The sequence below is a fragment of the Crotalus tigris genome, unplaced genomic scaffold (assembly GCF_016545835.1).
Source record: "Crotalus tigris isolate CLP2741 ecotype Arizona unplaced genomic scaffold, ASM1654583v1 scf7180000018323.1251302, whole genome shotgun sequence".
In the NCBI taxonomy this organism is placed as follows: Eukaryota; Metazoa; Chordata; class Lepidosauria; order Squamata; family Viperidae; genus Crotalus; species Crotalus tigris.
In genome coordinates this window covers 903,994-925,243 of record NW_024096943.1, presented here as the reverse complement: position 1 = coordinate 925,243, position 21,250 = coordinate 903,994, and the positions used below count along the sequence as shown (strand labels likewise).

At 38.7% G+C, this 21,250-nt stretch overlaps 1 protein-coding gene across 5 annotated transcripts in view; it reads left to right on the top strand.

Annotated features, from left to right (window-relative positions):
* The window catches only part of LOC120311176 (GEM interacting protein), a 72,479-nt gene that overhangs the window by 20,300 nt on the left and 30,929 nt on the right, over positions 1-21,250 (top strand). For all 5 annotated transcript variants that reach the window (XM_039350372.1, XM_039350371.1, XM_039350370.1 and 2 more), the window contains 7 exons: positions 5,845-5,938; positions 10,333-10,408; positions 14,873-14,936; positions 17,507-17,632; positions 17,913-17,977; positions 19,418-19,528; positions 19,824-19,904. In XM_039350372.1, coding sequence (XP_039206306.1) covers positions 5,845-5,938; positions 10,333-10,408; positions 14,873-14,936; positions 17,507-17,632; positions 17,913-17,977; positions 19,418-19,528; positions 19,824-19,904 — 617 coding nt within the window. The remainder of the gene's footprint in view (positions 1-5,844; positions 5,939-10,332; positions 10,409-14,872; positions 14,937-17,506; positions 17,633-17,912; positions 17,978-19,417; positions 19,529-19,823; positions 19,905-21,250) is intronic.

Below are 21,250 nucleotides of genomic sequence, written 5' to 3'. Positions count from 1 at the left end.
TGATAGTTATCTATATATAATTGTACACAAATTCTTTTTGAATGTAGAGTCAACTTCAAACTTTGGATGAATTGGGGCCATGTAGAAAAATTCTATGAAAAAATAATTCATCCTAAGAAGAAGCAGAAATGAATAGAAACAAAAGAAGCATGGCCCAAGCATAATTAAGGAGGCTTGGTAACATGGATCTTTTCTCATTTATCCAGTCTATTAAATCATAAAACACAGTTCTGAAACCATGCTTTCTGTGTTTTTCTCTCAGCCTGCCCCTCTTTTTATTTAATGGAACAGCCAGCTGGAAGAGCATTAGTCTTGCAAAACTGCAGTTTTAGAACATTTTACTGGGTCCCAGTAGCGGTATTACTACATTAAAATTTCTTTCCTTTTTACTGTAATCATAGAGTAAGACAATAAGACCGAAAACCTGCTAAAAATATAACAGTCTGTTTTAACAGTTGGCTACTTTGTTTGTTTGTGCTGTCATTTCATTGCAAAATATTTCATAGTCAAAATAGCCATGTGGCTCAATCATTCTTGCCACACAGAATGTTTGCAATATAATGAGCACTGGCTTGTGGAAACCTATTTCACTTTCTGCCATTTTCATTAGTGGTGCACAAAATTAGCTCTATGGACCCATAGCTGAAAATGAGTAAGCACATGAGATATTTACTCCTTAACAAATACAATAAATGACATCAGCAGCCCGAGTTCCCTGATTATAGTGCTTTGTTCCTCTCCAGCTAACTTTTATGGAAGTCCTAGGGGCTTGCCTCATTTGCATCTAACCTTAAAGTACTGCTGTAGAAACACACCCTGACTATTTATTTACTTTGTGTGTCCCAACAACCACAACACAGTCCAATCTTGTTTTTGGCTTAGATGGGAGCCTGGCGTAAGTTGTCCTCAGCCATTTACTGTAGGTTATAGTGTCCCCCACACCCTGCCCCGAGGCTTGCAGTAAAGCTGTAGCAGTATCAAGGTGGGTAAAACCTGATACATTTTACCAACTATTCTGGCAGGGTTAAAATCAGGTGATCTGTAGGAAGCAGTGACAACTAAATGTCTATTGGCAACTTAAGCTAATATAGCTACACCATCTTCCCTGGGTCCTTGGAAGTCTCTTCTGCACCATTATTTCATTTTTTTCCCCTCCAGGGAAAAGAGCAGGACACACTAGTTGCTTGAAATCTGCTGAACAGACTGTTTGCAGCTGTTAAGGGAAGAAACTCAGCATTCTCAGAGCAGGGGATTTGAACTCTCCTGCTACCTTACTGGAAAACTTCTAGCCAGCTGATCAAGCATTTGGCAGACTTATTTTGACTAGAGATTTAGGGTTCTGCAGTTGTGAAAGAGCACTAAATCTACTGTCAAAATAAGCATCTTGTTTTCAGCTTCTCCTGCTTTATCAGGCAGTTTATTCACCCTGTGATCAAGGGTGATAGAGGTAGGCTAGAGATGATAAATGTACAGGTACAAGTGTATCTTACTTCCATTGAGCTATTAATCTGGTCATTCTGGAAAATGTCTGGTCCTGCAACATCATCACTACTTCCATTTCCACTTCAACCTCCGAAGCATTCAAAGCCCACCTGCTGTCAATAGAGGAGAAATGGGGAGAGACTCAACAGATTCGGAATGGATATGAGAGCTACTTAAAAGTACTTCTGTAGAGACAAACATCAGATCTGGCTGAATATCAATATCCGTAAGGTATTGCTCGATTACTGCCTACTCACATCCTGGCATGTGAGTCCTATTCTCCAAAGACTATCCTATTCTCAAAAGCACTTGAAGGCAGGAGAAGAAGCAGTGGCTGGGAATTAATCAAAGAGAGAAGCAACCTAGAACTAAGGAGAAACTTCCTGACAGTTAGAACAATTAACCAGTGGAAAAACCTGCCTCCAGAAGGGTGAATGCTCCAACACTGGAAGTTTTTAAAAAGAGACTGGACAACCATTTGTCTGAAATGGTATAGGGTTTCCTGCCTGAGCAGGGGGTTGGACTAGAAGACCTCAAAGGTCCCTTCCAACTCTATTATTTTTATTGTTATGTAAATTTGAATTAAAGCCCTAATATAATCTGTAAGGTTCTGACACATGGCATTTTTATACAGGGATTCTATGACATTTTTAAAACAGTTCCAGGTCTTTGTGATGTCACAATATTATTTATGTTATAAAGCCAAGATGATTTATATTTGTTTCAATTCTAGTAGAAACTATAGTAGAATTGTGTCTGTGCATACTCTCTCTCCATCCTCATCTTGGCTTTGTGGAGTCTGTTTTCCCATTTGCAGAAACTCTTAACTCACCAGTCCTCCTGAGCTGACACATTTTCAACTCCACCTCACAGAAATCATAAATATCCTTTGGTAGGCAACCACACAAATGCATACAATGTGAAGTAAGGATGTGAATGATATGTGTGTGGAAGGGGATCCTCGGTGCTCTGTGTCGGTTTGCTTACCACTCAGGGAAGAATAAGCCTATCCCTTATTCGTCTATAGCAGGAGTAGGCAACCTTGGCTCTTTTATGACTCATGGACTTCAACTCCCAGAATTCCTGAGCCAGCTATACTGGCTCAGGAATTCTGGGAGTTGAAGTCCATGAGTCATAAAAGAGCCAAGGTTGCCTACTCCTGGTCTAGAGAATAGACAGTGGAGGATGATATATTTCTGGGTTTCTACTTCTTCCGTAGCACGAGGGCAAAGTCTTGTGCTATTACTGGGCAATGTTGACCTCCAACACAGAAGATGGTGGTATCTGCCACCTTGCCAGTGTAAAAGCTTTTCTATGGTTCAATGTTTCTGATTGGGAGAGGTATCCCATAGAAGCCACTAAGTAATTGAACCACTCCAAGGTTAAAACAACTGATACCTTACCTTGTTTAATAGTTAGCTTAGCTCTGTCATGATCCACCTCAAGGACTTCCAGAGGGGAGAAGTCCAGGAGGCTTAATTTCAGTCTGACTGCTTTGATGCATAACGATTGATGGGGGTCCTGGAGGACAGAGGTGGGGGCAATCATCTAGAGTTATTTGCTAATTTCAGCCACAAGCACCTCCTTAGGGAGGTGAGAATACAGCTGACCTTCATTTTAGTCATGCCCACCTCCAGCCAAAAGATAACATTTGGGATACATTCAGAGTTCATTGGAGTCAGGAGGCCAATAAATTTAAATACATAAATAAAATAGCAAAACTTCTCTATGAAACATAGATTGCACTTGTTCTAGAGGGGCAAAATAAATTAGGGCTTTATATTTTCTACTTAACTAGTTAAAAGGTCCTTTTGCTATTCATAATATGGTATCTCTTTCCCTCTAAAATCTGCTGCATGTGGGAAAATATGTTATTAGCAACAATATTTGTCTTATGCTATACCAACTTTAAGTGAAATATCTTTTTATAGTCATCAGGGGAAGTTCAATTGTAATGATCGACATTATTTAAAAAGAAGCAACTATGGGCTTTTGACCTGTCGGTTTCTTTTTAACACCCAGGATATTTTCAGAGCAGTTGGTATATGGCCTTACCAGGCTGAATGCTGAACCCCACCAGGCTATCCTGTCTGCCTTTGCCTCTCATAAGTTATAAATGTGTGCTTACTCTCTTAAATTTTATATTTCTAAAGTTCAGCATTCAGATTTACTCATTTGTAGTCCCTTCTTCATCTTGGCATCGGACTTCAGCTTCCAGAATACATACTTGTATGTCCACTTCTTGTAAGTGAATTAGGTAGTTTATTAATAGTATTAAGTGATGAAGTCTATTTCATAGGTTCATATTCAGGTTACGTTTTCTTTTATGAAAATTTATTTTTAGAGTTGCATAAGCATTCAGTTCAGAGAACTGAATTTGGTGACATTACAGGTTGTTCCTCATGATCGAATTAAAAATTTGTCAACCAGTCCTTCAGCAAACAGAATGCTATATAGTACTAATACAAAATAGCCTGTCTTCAATGATGAGTCTCATCCTGCCACAGACACAATTACAGCAAATATTTCTGTTCTTATTTTATAATTTCCTTCCACCAAGTATCATTAAGATATGGAAAACACCAATTGATTGTTCTCCTTAAAGTGGGAGGGGCTGGGAGGCAAGCTTAGTTTTGATAGCTAGTTAGATTGGTAGGTTTAGTCATCTGACAAAGCTTACTCTGGTCTGGTACAAATGTTGTCCACATGTGAATTCAAAAGCAGACTGAACATGAGCTGATATTTTTGGATGATTATGATTGGTCATAAAGACAGCCAAATGTTTAGCCTAGATTTGGCTTTTTTGTCACCTATTGAGTCCTTCACAATGCCTTGGGATAGACAGATGTTGTAACAATAACATTAAAGGTAACATTGCAGGATATAAGCTGTTCCAAGCAATGCTGCCTTTTGAGGGCGAAAGTTCATTCTGCAAGCTTGAGGGCTGGCTTCCGAATGTTCTGTTAACAGGCTAGGTAACATCTTCAGCAGTGTTTAGTGGATGTCTGTATCCAGTGGTGGGATTCAGCCAGTTCGCATCAATTCAGCAGAACCAGTAGCTAATTTTTTTTGTTGCCCAGCCCCAGAATGGACTTCCGGAAGAGGCATTCACACAAACAACCAGTTGTTCAAATATTTGAATCCTACCACTGTCTGTATCAATATTCTACTTATATAAGGGCTTCAGGTGTGGGAGTGTCAAGTGAGGGTCTTGTGATGGCCAGGTGTAAGTCATCAGAGAGAGGCTTGTGATGGGGAGGTACTTCAGGTAAGGTTCATTGGAAGCTGTGAATTAGTTGGTCAGGAGTGAGACATCAGTGGGAGGCTGGTAATGGGTCTTGAAGTACCTGAAGTACCTCTCCATCACAAGGCTTTCTCTGATGACTCACACCTGGCCCATCACAAGACCCTAAGACAGAAGCTTGTCTACCCCAAGGATAAAACACCCAGACACAAACTGAGCAATGTGGTATATGCAGTACAATGCAGTGAGCCATGTGCAGATCTGTACATTGGTGAAATGAAACAACAACTTCATAAACATATGACACAACATAGGAGAACAAACCCATCAGGACAAGATTCAGCAGTCCATCTGCATTTAAAAGACAAAGGCCACTCTTTCGAAGACAGCAAAGTCCACATTTTGGACAGAGAGGACCACTGGTTTAAAAGGGGGGTCAAAGAGGCGTTCTATGTCAAAACTGAACAGGCCTCTCTCAACGGAGGGGGAAGGACACGACATCATCCATCTCCAGTCTACAACACAGACCTTTCAGCAGTTCCAAGAAGGCTCCACACACATTTGCACCACTCAGATGACCCTGACGACACTGATAAGCCTCCAGGTAGCACTAACAACTTGCTAAAAGAATGCAAATGAACAGCTGTCTGCAAGGCGTATAAATCTTTCCATTCTCCACCATCCAGTCAGAGCTGAAGAAGCTCCTTGGATGAGAAGTAAAATGTCTTCAAAGAAAAACAAGGAAGTCCAGTTGCCTCATGAAAAAAAGCATCTTTAGGATAACATTTCCATGATGTTTTATGTATGATTAAGCCATCTTCTTGCATCCATCCACCTTAAGAATCTTCTTGCTTCCATCCCCTAGTCAGTGGAATGTTTGCCAGTAGATTGAATTTCCTCTCCTTCCTAACTCTGCATGCCACCTACTCCACAGATCTGTTCTGGAGCTCCTGGGTGACATTTTGAAATTGGTTTAGGGTGTATGAAGGAATGCAGCAGGAAGGAGAGCTGAGCAACAGGAAGCTCCATTGCATCAGTAGAAATCTATATAACATGCTAAGTAACCTATGGCTTGAACTTGCTGACATTTCTTTTTAATTTCTTATTTTATTTTTCAGATCTCAACAGCCAAGTAAAAGGAACTGAAAACAAAAAACGCTACAGTGAGATTTTCCGAAGTTTGGATGCCCTTGAAATTTCAATTGGAAATGCGTACGTATTTTGTGTCATTGTTGTCGTCAGCAGGCACTAAAGACATTTCTTAATGCTGTTGTGAATGTGGTGTGTGATTATGGAGAGATAAGTTCTTATAACCTGAAAGATCCAGGCCATGAGTCAATACTCACCTCTGTGGGTAATGGTTACTAGAAAACCAAGCAGTATAGATTGGGATTATGCTATAAAACTGACACACCATAAGTTTACTAAAGTTATATACACAGAATACTATATTTTTTTCAAGGATACAGAGCCAGAAGATGTTGGAATTTGAGGTGATAATAGAGGTGGTTGGTGTTATATTGCATGTACAATGTTTAAGGAACAAAATATTTTATACTATTTAACTATTCTGCTGCCATTCTTCTGAAGTAAACCAACTAAAATGTATATAAAGAGTGAACTGTTAAGCATAATTTAAATGTCCTGCAATTCATGATTTAGTAGAGATAGGCTGAAGCAGTTTACTATAGTGATTTACTATCAGGACTGGCTTCTGCAAGGAAAATAATACTTCTTTCCTTGACCTCAAGAAGTGTTTCAGTCTAAAGGCTGCATCAAGACTCACACACACACACTGAGTGTTAGCACATCACTCTTGGCAGAGGATAAGTCTGTAGCCTTCAATTGAAAAAAGTCTGCTATTGGATCCTGAACATGACTTCCACTATACTTATAAATTAGAATCATTTGAGTTGGTGGCATACTTTTTCTTGTTGTAACTATTATTTTATTCTTCTTTGGGGCATGCATACACTTGCCTAGCATTTTCAATTCCTGTAGTTTTTGTTTTGGACAGAGGAACTAACAAACTACTATTGTGGCACTGTAAGTACTACCGTAGTTTTCATAGGAATGAAAGGATATACAATATGCTAAATCATAGTCCTTTTCAGCCCGATCTGCTCTCCACTGGGACAGAGTTTTTGCGGGGCTCACAAATATAAGAGTTACTTATAGTCTTTGTTTATTGGAGCACGTTGCCTACTGTTCTACAGATGTTGCCCAATTTCTTTAAGCTATGATTTATAGATATTAGATTACAATTGCCATTATTATTACGCAGCCTGGATCAAGAGCCAGTTGGAAAAGACGGGTTTTATTTTGTAGACACCAATGAGTGGCGATTTCTTATTGAAAGTCCATGTATTTGTATGTAAGTTTATAGTTAGAACAAATGTTGTAAACCACTGTCATACAATTTCATTTGGAAAACTGGATAGCGATATAAGACATTTTCAGTTTTATTAGTAAATGAATGCATATTTGCCCTGTTCTGCAGGTTTGAAATAAATTGTATGTTTATTTAAAGCTGTGCAGGTGCACATTAGGCGCACACTAAAAATAAAAATGCATACATTAGGTGCACAGTAAAAAAAAATCCACTCCCCTCCAGAAATGTTGATCGCCTACTTTTGTCATTAAAAGAATGATATATAATCATGAAATTTCCCATCCTCAGATACTTTTGCTTGCTCCAATCAAAGGGAGGGCAGTGAGAAAGTACTGTAAACCTGTGTGTTCAGCTTTGAGCATATTGCATTCTTAAGATTTGTTATATTTTTTCCTACCGTTGAATTGTGTCCGATTCTTGGAGATTGCCTGGATAAGTCTCTGTAGTTTTCTTGGTAAGGTTTTTCAGAAGTGATTCGCCATTGCCTCCTTCCTTGGCTTGAGACAAAGTGACTGGCCCAAAATCATCCAACTGGCTTTGTGCCTAAAGCGGGACTAGAACGCATAATCTTCCAGTTTCTAGCCTGATGTCTTAACCATTACACCAAACTGTAGTGCCCAAAAGGTTGGGGACCTCTGTGTTAGATGATTATAGTTTTCCAATTGAAACTATGGTTAAGTCTGTCCATATGTTGTGAAAGTTTTCAACTGGCTGCTAGTTGGTGTTCATGGGTGCAGTCGTCAGCCCGTCTGTCCTATGTAGTGACTGTTACAGCCCTTACACTGCATGTCGTAGATGCCTCCTGTTTTTTTTCTTCAGCTACTGGTCTTTTGTTTACTTAAGATGTTTTGGAGGGTTTTAGTTGCTTTGTATGCTATGGTGATGCCATGTGGTTGTAATATTCTATGAATTGTTTCTGAGATCTTTTTGATGTATGGGCAGTGTTGTCTTTTTCATAGCTTGTGTTGATTGTACTGTAGGGGGTTGAGTCGTCAAGCACTTTCAATAAAGTTGCATGGGTATCCATTTTGTTGGAAGTTGTTGTATAAACAGTCGGTTTCCTTTTTCTAGTGTTTTGGATTGCTGCAATGTATTTGTGCTCATCTGAATAATGTTCTTACACAGATCCTCATATGGGAGATTGGGTTGTAATCTTCGTAATGGAACACTTGATTGGTGTGGGTAATTTTACAACAGACTTGTTTGCTGCCCTTTCCTCTGCTGATGAGAATACTTGGGAAGGGTAGTGTGTTGTTTTCTTCTTCCATTATGAATTTTACTCCTTTGAAGATGTTGATTTTTTTAATGTGTCTTCCCCAGTTATTCATGTATTTTTATTATAGCAAAGGTGTCATCCATATTTCAGATTCATACTTTTGGTTGTATGTGTGAGAGTTCTATAGTTTCTGGACACTTCATTACAGTCACTGTTGTATATCCTAAGACTGGTAATCACATTGATGTTCATTTGTTAGTATATTTGTCCATGAAACTGAAAATAGACAGTGAGGCAGAGGTGGGTCATCATTTTGAGTAGTTGGATCTTAGTGTATTTGGTTAGGCTGTGTGTGTATATGTGTGTAGTGCTGCTGCCATGAATTTTTCACTGGTTCTAGGTTTATGGATGTAACAAGTGCTCTGACATTGAATAAAACCATGATGTCCTCTTGTTCTATTATCAGGTCTTTGATTTTCTGTTGGCACAGTTGTGGGGAGTTGATAGAATAGTCACCCCCCCTCTGTGAGATGTGCAAGCTTTTTTGTCAATTCTTTAGTGATGTTGTATGTTGGGGTCCCAGATAACGATACGATTGCATGAAGAGATATGTCGGGCTTCTCTTTGGCCTCCATAAAAGCAGGGTGAAGGAGTCCACTGCTTTTCACCTGCTACTGTTCTTTTTTTGTGATTTGACCTTTCATGATTAGATCGTTAAGGGTTATCTTGGCCAAGTTGTCTAGTTTCTGTATTGGGTTGGTCCTTACTGGAGTATAAGTAAGGTGACCAACCATCCTCCTTTAGGGAGGAGAGTCCTCCTTTTGTAAGTTCTGTCCTCCCTCAAAAAGTGTCCTCCTTTATGTCCTCCTTTTTGATATTTGAAGACTAATCTGCAGGGCTTTTTTTTCCCCTCATAGAACGCTCAGAATGGTGTTCCGGCACCTTTTTTTTTGATGTTTTTTTTTTCAACTTTTGCATGAGCTGTGCTACTCCCACTATTGGCTTTTGAAAGCCAATAGGAATTGCTGCTGAGCATGCCAAAACACCCGGCTGGCAAACTTTGCACATGCAAGTTGTCTGTATTATTGTTGCAATGAATAAAATGTTTCTTTTATTTACAATATTTTTTTCTTCAATTTATTTGTGTCCTCCTTTTCATTATAAAAAAGTTGGTCACCTTAGTATAAGTTTCTTTGTCCTCCAGTAATTCTTTGGTTTTTTTGTATACATTGTGTTTTGTCCAGGATAACTGTAGTAAGGACTTTGTCTGTTGGGAGGATAATGATGGCTTGGTCTTTCTTTAGGTTATGTCCTCTGCTTTGAGTTGGTTCTGATTTTATATTCTTCTGGTCTGTGGTATAATTGTATGTCTTATATTTTCTCGAATCTCTATGGAAAGCTCTTAAAAATGCTGCTTCTAAGGCTGCAGAATTATAACTGATTAGCATCATCTATGTTATAATTGAGGCTTTTGACGAGGAGGAGGTGGAGGATAATGATCATGGATGCTCACCTCAGATTAAATAAATACCAGCACTACCTAGATAACCTTAAGGAACAATTGGAACAAACTGTGTTCCCAAAACACACAAAAATGCTGAACCACCAGGAACACACATCCCTAGGACAAGCTGGAAAAAGAAAATGAAAGTCGAAGCCAAATTGCTCAAGCTAAATTCCACAAAGAAGTGCCTGAATTAGAATGAGTTGTCAATATGTCTAGTAGTGGTTCACTATCTATTGCAAAACACAATACCCTACAGAAAAGCCTCAACTATAACATAGATGATGCTGATTGAGGTGGACTGAGATGAAAAGAATCCTAGATGATAATAAACATAATAAGTAGAGAAGGATTCACTGTCCTACATTAGGGCTCAATTCTGTCTCCCAGCTTTGCACAATGATATGGGCTGTTCAGTACTGTTTTGTACTAATGAAGAATAGTGCATTTTGCCTTTTAAGTAATCTCTCCTATTAATTTTTTCCAATTTTTAGGGCAATTGAAATGTTTAGTGATGATGCTGATGACAACAGGAATGAATCTTCAAACTCACAGTCTGAAAAAGTACAGGTAGAAATAAGTTATCTTAATTCTGACTAAGAATAATAAGAATGTGTGCTGTTTAAGTTTGTGCCATCTGAGAGAAAGAATAAATATATATTTTTCCTTTGCAAGATAAATTACAAGATCTGACCCAGTTATGGATTTGGCAGGGATATACAATTTTCTTTAGGAAAATACGCTTGCCGCATCTAGTTAATGACATAACTTTTTTAAAAATATATTTTTTTCAGTTATACCTATTATCACACAAGTATCTGCTAATAGGACTGTGTCACATGCATTTATGTACTGAGGTGATGAAATCTCTGGAAGTCTTCAGCTGCTGTTGGGAGTCCTTACTTCAGGCATGTCAAACTCACGACATCACATGACATGTGGGCCGGCAGTTTAATATGCCTGCCTTAGTTGATAGAAGATTGAAATGTTGGGCACTGAATAGTATTTTTGCATATCTCTCTCTCTCTCTCTCTCTCTCTCTCTCTCTCTCTCTCTCTCCTTCCCTCCCTCCCTCCCTCTCTCCCTCTCTCTCTCTCTCTCTCTCTCTCTCTTATTATCTAGATAATTATTATCTTTTAGATAATAATTGAAAGTATCCAAGAGAAAACATCTGAAAATGCACACTATGCCTGCCTAAAAAAATTATAATAGATAAATTTGCCAGTAAGGAGTAAAACTAAAATGATAATAGTGATGAGGATATAGTGTCAAATAAGAGTGGAAATCTGAGTGTAAAAGAAAAAAAATCTACAAAATGTAAAACAAAAATGACTACAAAAATAAGAAATATTGTTCCTTTTTAGATAGTAATGAGATTTACTTGTGTACTGATTAATTTAATCCTACTCCAGAATATGTCTTTTGCGCTGAAGAGACATTTCTTGATCAAACATAGTCCTCTTACTGGCACACCTCAATTTTACTTTGAGAGACTTTTACATTCTAGAAAATATCAGTTTGAAATTTGGTAAAACTCAGTGTCAAATAAACCAGCTTTTTAGTAGCTGAATTGATAGCTAAGATTTTGAAACCTCATCCAAGCCCAGAGATGCTTATACTCCCAGTTCACCATGCTGAATTAAAGACAGGATATGATGGTAAGACAGTAGAATACAGATAGTCCTTATTTAGAGACTGTTTCATACAGCAACCAAAAAAATAGATTAACAACCAGTCCTCAGATTTATGACCTTTGTAGATCTGTAAAGGTAAAGGAAAGCTGGAATAAGATCATAAGCACAGGTGGTTTCATTTAATGACTGCTTTGCTTAACAATCAAGTTGTGGTTCCAATCGTGGTTACTAAATGAGCACTACTTGTAGTTTTTTCTGTTGTAAAAAACTTGAGGGAACAATAATAGGTTAAGATGTTACTACCCTGACATATATATATTGATTTGCTTTGGAAATTCTGTGCTGCAATATTTACATTGAATACCCATGTTTCTCTGAAAATAAGACCAGGTCTTATTTTCCTTTTCCTTCAAAAGAGGCACCAGGTCTTACTTTGGGGGGATGTCTTATTCACCTCTGGCACCAACATCCCCACCCAGCAGGTCCACTTCTTCTGGGGCTGAAGGAGCAGCTTCATTCTGCAGCTGCACTCAGGCCTGCATTTTGCAATCAGGCCTTTCCAGAAGGCCTCTGCAGCCGAGTACCAAGCTATGGATTCAATACATAACTCGGTCCTTGGCTGCAGAGGTCTTGCAGAACCGAGCTATGAATTGAATCCATAGCTCAATTCATGGCTGCAGTGGCCTTCCAGAAAGGCCTCTGACTGAGAAATGCAGTCCTGGCTGTAGGAGACACCTTAGAAGAAGTGGGCCAGGGAGGAGACGATTGGCTGCAAGGTAAGTGGGTGCAAGGCGCGTGGGGCAACTCCACACCCCTACCCCTGCCCCATCTTGATTTTTAAGTGTGTGCCTCGCCCCCCAAACTAGGACTTAATTTTGGGGTAGGGCTTATATTAGGCCCACCCCAAAAATCAAGCTAGGGCTTATTTTCAGGGTAGGCCTTACTTTCGGGGAAACATGGGTATGTTGAACTTTTCTTGGTTGGGACAATAAAATGATTTATTTGGTTGGGGAAAATGCATTATAATTACATGTTGGTTTCGGCTTTGTAAAGCAAGTCGAGGACTACCTGTATCAGTTTTTCTGTAGAACCACTACCTGCTCTGTCCCAGATTCTAGATAGCATTTTAGTTTTTGAGGCTTATGCCCCCCAAAACTATGCATATACATATGGACAAATACATAGATGATGGAAATGTATCTTACTCCAATATTTCTTTGCTTCATCACATGTCCACCATTTACATTTCCAACATTCATTTGAGATACCTTTATACATTCTAGATAACCTATCTGCTGTTAAATACCAATGATATATCATCTTATAAAAAATTTCTTTTAAATTATAATTTAGTGTGTATTTTAAGCCTCTCGTCCACGTTCTCCCATTGTTCAAGCATCACGTTATATCCAAAATTCCTTGCCTACTGAATCATACAATGTTTTACATGTTCACTTTCCAAATTCAATTTCAATAACGTTTTATAAATCTTAGCAATAGTATGTTCATCACTACTACATGGTAAAATTTCCAATTCATTTTTAACAAAATCAAACACATAAATCTTTTTATCTAGTTTAAATCTTTCTTTCAGTTGTAAGTGTGTAAACGGTGGCAGACATGACCTTCTGATTCTAATTCTTCCTTAGACTTGAGAGTGTGATTACCAAAATTAAAATTATTTTACCATAAGTCTACCAGTCCAGCTTCACCACCATTTCTTTTCTTTAAAAAAGTTTCTTGGGGGGGAATACCCAAAGAGGCAACTTTGTAAAGAACCTTGTTTTGTATTTATTACAAACTCTTACTATGGCACATCTAACAAAATGATTACTGAAATCAACATTTACTTTGACTTTATCAAACCATAAATAACTGTGCCATCCAAACCTTAATTAATGACCTTCTAAATCAAGTGATCTCTTTTTCTGGCTATTCACCTACGCTTTTAGGCCAGACCAAACAAGAAGCATCAAAATATAATTTCAAATCTGGTAAACCCAAGCCCCCTTTTTCCTTAACATCTTGCAATAACTTATATCTAATTCTTAGTTTCTTCCCTTGCCATGTAAACTTGGAAATATCCCTTTGCCATTGTTTAATGGAATATAAATTCCATTGTTTCATGGAATATCAATTGTAAGTATTGGTAATGTCTGAAACAGAAAGAACATTTTTGGTAAAACGTTCATCTTAATTACAGAAATTCTATTCAGTAGTGATAAATGTAATGTGTCCCATCTTTGTAAATCTTTTTTAATATCATTCCAGAGAGGCACATAATTATTTTGAAAGAGTTTTGTATTTGTGGTTGTCAACATGAACCCCAAATATTTCACCTTTTTCTTGACCTTAAAACCAGACTTTTTAGTCAATATATCACAATCCTGAGAAGACATATTCTTAATAAGCATTATTGTTTTCTGTTTGTTTATTTTAAAACCTGTTAAAGCCCCAAATTTTATTTAATTTCCTCATCAAATATTCTATATTATTTTTGGGTCTTGCAGGAATATAACCAAATCATCAGCAAATGCCCTCAATTTATAAACTTATCCCATTTTACGACCTTTCTTGGCACAGTTGCTTAAGTTAATCTCTGCAGTTGTTAAATTAGTGACTTGTTAATTAACTGAATCTGGCTTCCTCATTGACTTTGCTTGTCAGAAGGTTGCAAAAGGTGATCATATAGCCCCGGAACACTGCAACCGTCATAAATATGAGTCAGTTGCCAAGCATCTGAATTTTGATCATGTGACCATGGGGATGTTACAATGGTCATGTGAAAAACGGTCATAAGTCCCTTTTTTGAATGCTGTTGTAACTTTGAACTGTCACTAAATGAACTTTTGTAAAGTCGAGGACTACCTGCATTAAATCACTAAAGTCAAGTATGCCTCATCCTCCACTTAAGATATAAACATCTTCTCCCTGGAATTCTATCAATGACTGATTGATTGGGTCAGATATTTTAAAAAATATCACCCAAGTTGCAGGGAAGGGGTAGCAGAATAATCTATAAATTGCACATTCGGAATTTTTGTTATTTTATTTTAGTGCATTTTATTTTAATGTTTTCATATTGATATACTGAGTAGGCATTTGACGTGTAATAATATGATTCGCTCATATGTCGAACTTTGGGAATATGATTAATTAAGCAGGAAAATCTATTTATTATCCAAATTCCATTAAAATGCCTAAAATATAAAATGGGAGATTTATGTAACCAAACTGATTTGATTGGGGTTGGATGGGAAGAATATAATTTCATTGTAATTCTCATTCTCAGTCATAACATCTTAGATTCTGCTTTGTAATCCAGTACCAGTTTGGGGAAGTCTGTTTCCCACTAAAATAATATTTTTTTTAAAAAAATCCACATATTTTTATTTTGCAGCCATATGAACTTTTCTGTAAACATGAAAGAAATTTGGAAGCAGCAGATCCAGCAAATATGTCAGGTATCTACAGAAGAATTTAATTGAAATATTTGGCATGAATTTTGATTTCCATGATTATTTTATTTCAAAAATCATATATTGGTTTTTGCTATTACTTTGCAATGAAGATGGTGGGATAGAAGAGTGACAGACCGTTGCCCTCAAATCCTATGTTTGGTTTCCAGGCCACATATTGACTAACTATTTTGGAAAGCTGGAGAATGGAGTAGTTGAAGTTTAGCCCAGGGCTTTTCAACCAGCGGTACGAATACCACCTGTGGTACATTGGCACCTGGCAGGTGGTACGCAACCATCCTAGAAAAGTGGTAGTGGGGGAGGGGAATTAGCTGAATCGGTGGCAGCACTGCACGAGCCTGAGCGAGAGATGGCTGGAGCTGCAGGGCTGTCAGGGCTCAGCGGAAGCGCCAGGATCAGCTCTTCTTTGGGACTGTCAGGACTCACTGGAAGCGCCAGGATCAGCGCCAGGCTCCAGCTGGAGCTCGGCGCTGATCCTGGTGCTTCTGCTGAGCCCAAAAGAAGTGCTGATCAGCTGGAATATTGCAGCATCTCCAGGGTCTTGTGATTTACATTCAGATGCTTGGCAACTGATTCATATTTATGATGGTCACAGTGTCCCAGGGTCATGTGAAGTGACCAAAACCTGCTGCAACCACCCAGCATATGGCGGGAATAAAAACCAAACACCCCCCTCCTCACCCCCGCTGCCAATCCTCAACAGAAATGCTCACAACAATGAAAACCTCGGACAGGAGGAAGAGCACCGCTGGGCAGGCAGGCAGGTGTCTTGCTCAGCTGTGGCCTGGGGGGGCACTTTTTTCAGTGCCATTGTAACTTCGAACAGTCACTAAGCGAACTGTTGTAAGTCGAGGACTACCTGTACTTTATCACTTTTTTCCTTTTTTTTTTGGTCATCCAAGTTTTTGACACCTTGCTAGGCGACTGGTGGTACTCGGATGTTGCCATATCCTAAAAGTGGTATAATGGGTGAAAAGGTTGAAAAGCCCTGCTTTAGCATAATAAACAGCAAGTTATGAAGTTCTTAGTTTGATGACTGAAGATGTTGCCAAAGAAATTATAAAGTATCTTGATTATCATTTAAAAAATCTGTATCATATGTTTACCAATAGCCTACTACTACCTGAACAAAATGGCAACCTGGTCATACAGGGTACCCAATGTCCAGAGTTCTTATGAGATGGGCAGTTTTTGTGAATGTGATTTGTAAATAAATAATTTACATGATGATAATTCTATTTTATCTATGATTACTAAAAGGGTAGTCTAATTAATTTGTCTCTAGAAAGCACCAAATTGGGGACCAAATTAGAACTTCTGATCAGGGCCAAGAAGAGTTAGAGTGTTTGCAAAGGAGGCTTTTATTATGAACTATCTCTTTGTCAGTCACATATTAAGTTCAGAAAAGATTTTTCAGCTAGAAAGCCAGACTGGAAGGCAGGAAGAAATTGTATTTTGGAGCTGTGAATTGAGGGAGGCTTCAAAGAATTTATACAGATCAGGAAGCCTGTGCAGAAGATAATAAGGCTTCTAGAAATAAAATGATTGATGGGTAGGAAAGCAAGATCAAGCAGTGGAAAAGCATGGAGGTGTATTGTCAAACTGACTGTTTAAAATGGAAGAAAGTACAAAGACCGAAAGGGGAAGTAATGAGTCTCCAGGGAAAATGAGGACAGAGAAAGGTTGCTATAGAAAGCTTACAGTTAGCCCCAGAAGACTTACAGTTTTCCACAAAAGCATTGCTTGGGTTTACACAGGGTACTAAGACAGTTTAAGTTTACAAACCATAATGAATGTGTTCACAGATGCTAAATCATGTAAACCAGTGGTTCTCAACCTGTGGGTCGGGACCCCATTTGGGGTCGAACGACCATTTCACGGGGGTCGCCAAACCACACAGTCCGCCATTTTTTCCCCCTTTTCCTTAGCTGTGCTACTCCCTTGTATTCTATTGGCTTTTGAAAGCCAATAGAATAGACTCTCTTGAACAGAGTCTAATTCTATTGGCTTTCAAAAGCCAATAGGAATTGTCCAGGCTGTCTCTGCCCTGCTGAGCCCGCCAAAAGTCCCATTCTGCAAACGGTGCTGCACCAGTTGAGTAGTCCTCGACTTACGACCGGTTGAGTAGTCCTCGACTTATGACCGGTTGAGTAGTCCTCAACTTACGACCAGTTGGGGGTCGCGGCATTAAAAAGGTTGAGAACCACTGATGTAAACCATATTAAAGCTTGCTTCAGTGTGTGAATCTAGCCACAGTAGTTCTGTGTTCAGGTCTAGGCTTCAAATATGTTTGTCCTGAATATCCCTGACACAAGAAACTTACTCAGATTGTGGGATCTTTGGCCTTCCAGGATTGCTGAACTGCAGTAAGCAGCTTCAGTCAATATAGGCATATGGTGAGAGATTTACATGTTATATTCAGCAACAGCTAGAGGGGCACAGTTTTCCTGTTTGGCCAATAAGAAATTCCTGTACCGTTAACAGACGAGTCCTTTGTTAATGAAAATATTGATTTTGTTGGCTGTGTTCTGAAATCAACCTGATAATTTTCTCAGTTGAAGAAGCTGATGAGATGCTGATCAAATGTGAAGGTGGTGTAGAAGCAGCCTTAAGATATGCCAAAATGTGGTGCAAATACATCAAGGAGCTGTTGAATTGGATTGACAAACGTATTTCTTATGGTAAGTATATATATTTTTTCTCAACATCTATGCTTTATGGAAACTTGGTAAATGACTCTGACCCAGTCATTCTTCCCCTCATAGATAATATACTTCTAGATTTCTTCAGTAGTGGGACTATTCCTCCAGGCCATCTTGAGGTTAAGGAAACAGAATTTTGCATTAAAGATAGATTTCCAAAATTTTGAGGTTTTAATCCTGCTTAGCTGAAATAAACTTCCTACTCTTATCATGGATTTCTGATGGGGATTCAATCGCTTCATGTGTTGGTTATTTGCAGAAATTGAATTTGCAAAGAACATTCTGAAGATAGCAGAAGCTGGAAGAAATATCATTTTTCCTCAGGTAATGGTTCCAAGTTTTGTCTTCTGTGTGTTCATTTTGCAATCCATATCAAATCACTTTGGTGCAAGTGTTATAAAGAGTTTGTACATAAACATAAGCATTTTCTTTTTAAATCATCCCTTATATTTGTGGGCAGGAATGTTGACATCTCATTTTCAAGCCCCATTTTAATAACAATAAAAAACATTTTAATAACAATCTTAATAATGAATTCATCCCTAGCCACAGAAGCACGGGCAACAATTATTTATATAGAAATAGCACATGTTAAAAATGTCCCATTGTAGTTGTTGAGGTAAAATGGACTTTACCCTCATAAAAAGACAACATATGACCAAAACATTGGATGAAACATTTTAAATAAATGTTTGTCCTCCTGATAAATCAAAAGCCTGACACCAATGCCGTTTTAAGTATTATTTACATTTAACAGTAAGAGCTGAACATATGTAACTAAGAAAGCTAAGTAACATTCAGCCGTGTTCTATGGCAGAGTTTCCCAAAGAGATCAATACTCCTCAACTTACAACTGTTTGATTAGTGGGCAGTTTGGAAGTGGTCTAGGTTTCATAAAACTTCATACTGTCAGGTTTACTTCATATTATGGCAGTTGCTGTCAACTATTTTTGTGTGGTTGGCAGTCTTAACAAAAGAAATTCAATCTCTTGGAAGCACCTGTGCTAGTGATGCACAGAAAGTTGTTGTAGTACTTGGATAATTTACTCAAGATATCCCTATGTGCCACATAGTAAGATGTCAGCATAAGCTATGTCTTATGCATAAGGACTGAGCCTAGTGCAGGTATCCCGAACCTCCAGGCCACGGTTCTCTACCGGGCCATGAGCAGTTCAAAACCGGGCTGTCTGAAGCAGCAAGCAAGCATGTGCACGCACAGTCCATTTGCATGCGCAGCGGGCATGCTGCTTATGCAAATGGAGCTGTACACACGCATGTGTTTGCCTGCCGCTTGTGTGGAACCATCCCCTCCCCCCCACACTAGTCAACAAAGCCGGAAAGGCTGGGGAACTCTGGCCTGGTGAGTTCCCCAGGCTAGAGACAACTACTATGGAAATATGCCTCAACTACCCAAGACTCATGCCAAAGATCAAAAGCCTGAGGTTTAAACCATTGAGAATGTGTACATGTTCCTTTCATTTTTGCAAGGTAGTGAGAAGCAGCTGTTGTGTGTGTGGCTTTGTTCTTGTCTCCTATATGGATTCTAATTTATACTAATCCCAAGTGGGAATCCTGGCACTGTGGCAATGGCACTGAGTGCAGAAGGAAAGCCCGATGTTATAAAACTGAAAAGGGATATTACTTTTAATGCTGGATCTGACAGAGAGCCTGGAAATGACTACCTCCTATTAGCTAGAACGTGACTATTCCACACCGAGCAATCTAACCGCTTGAGCATGTTGGTCAATACCTTTTTCTCCCCAGAATGGTATGCCTCTCCAGACCCTCTACACCTTGGTTATGGAGCATGACATAAAAGCAGGGAATGTAGCCATTGAAACAGCTGGAACTTTGCATCTGAGAGAATATTATGAGGTACATCATTTTTCTGATTTAGATAAAGCATCCCTAGGCCAGAGCAACAATTTAAAATGCCCCGTGAGTCTATAATGCTAGAATCTTGGTCCTAAGAGATCGTGGCTGGAACAACTGCATTTGAAGAAGATGGGACTGGGAAATATAAATGAAATATTAAAACTGGGGGAATTGGTTTGATCAATTTTCATCAGCATCCATGTTAATTCAGCATATGGTTCCCCCCCCCCGAATGTCTACTTAATATAACATTTTCTCCTGCTATGTACACCTAACAATCCTCTTTCTGTTTTAGCCTCTTTGGGCCAAAAGGAATGAAATTGAGAAATGGCGGAAGGAATTCAAAGATCAGTGGCAGAAAGAACAGAAAAGGATGGTAAGAACAGAGCAGGCATGAAGTTGCAATCAGGTTTGGTCTTTTGGCAGATATGCGTGGGCCAAAGGTGTTAAGGTACTATACATGCTGCTATACATTCAGGATTTCAAATAAATTTCTCGGCAATTGAAGTTTAGGTTGGGAGATAAATTAGGAAATTTTTATCCCACACTTAGAAAGTACCAGGACAGAGAGGGATGGACAAAGGTTCACATCAATGGCTTCCATGCAAAATCATGTTTCTTATAACCAGTGTTTTTTTTCTAAAAGTGGTGACGGAACTCACACACGTCATATAGCCCGCCTTGCCTACCCTACAAGGTTCCATCCAAAAAAGGTGCCGGAACTCCGTTCTGGGCATTCTATGAGAAAAAAAGCTCTGCTTATAACCCAAATAGTCCAGATCTACACACTGAAAGAAAGCGCTCTATTATTTTTCCAGGGAGTCTGTTCTCAGGAACATTATTTCATAACTAAAATTTACCTTTCCTTCTACTTATGAAGGTATAGATGAAAATCTGTAGATGGTAAACTACCAAAATCTACTTATCCATCCATGGCAAGTGTTTGAGTGTAATGGCTGATGCCAAAATGAACCTTTCAAATCTAGGTTAGAATATGGCTTTACATCAGTGTTTCTCAACCTTGACAATTTTAAGGCATGTGGACTTCAACTTCCAGAATTCCACAGCTAGCCATTAATGTTCATATCCAGGTTATGATAGCTAAGGTAAAGAAACTTAGGTGATTGACACAAGTTGATTTAGGCATCTGCGTTTAGGTTTTTTTAAAAAAATTCATTGCTAAACTGCAATTCTCTTGCATGGATTAGTCAAGATCTGCAAACCTATGGTTTCTAAAAAATATTAAACATGATTTTTAAAAATGAAAACAAATCAAGTATAGATTGACACTCTGAGGCTGAATCAAATATGACACCCAAAATGAGGAAACTGTGCTCTTTTTTCAACACCCATTTTGAAGTCCATTTAGAATACAGGTGGCCCTTGACTTACGACCCCAACTGAGCCCCATATTGCTGTTGCTAAGTGAGACATTTGTTAAGTGAGTTTTGCCCCATTTTATGACCTTTCTTGCCACTGTTGCGAATGACTGCAGTGGTTAAGTTAGCAACATGGTTGATAAGTGAATCTGGCTTCCCCATTGACTTTGCTTGTCAGAGAGGTCTCAAAAGATGATCATGTGACTCTGCGACACTGCAGGTGTCATAACTATGAGTTTGTTGCCAAGCTTCTGAATTTTGATCACGTGACTATGGGGATGCCACAACGGTCATGAGTGTGAAAAAAAATCATAAGTCACTTTTTTCAGTGCCGTTGTAACTT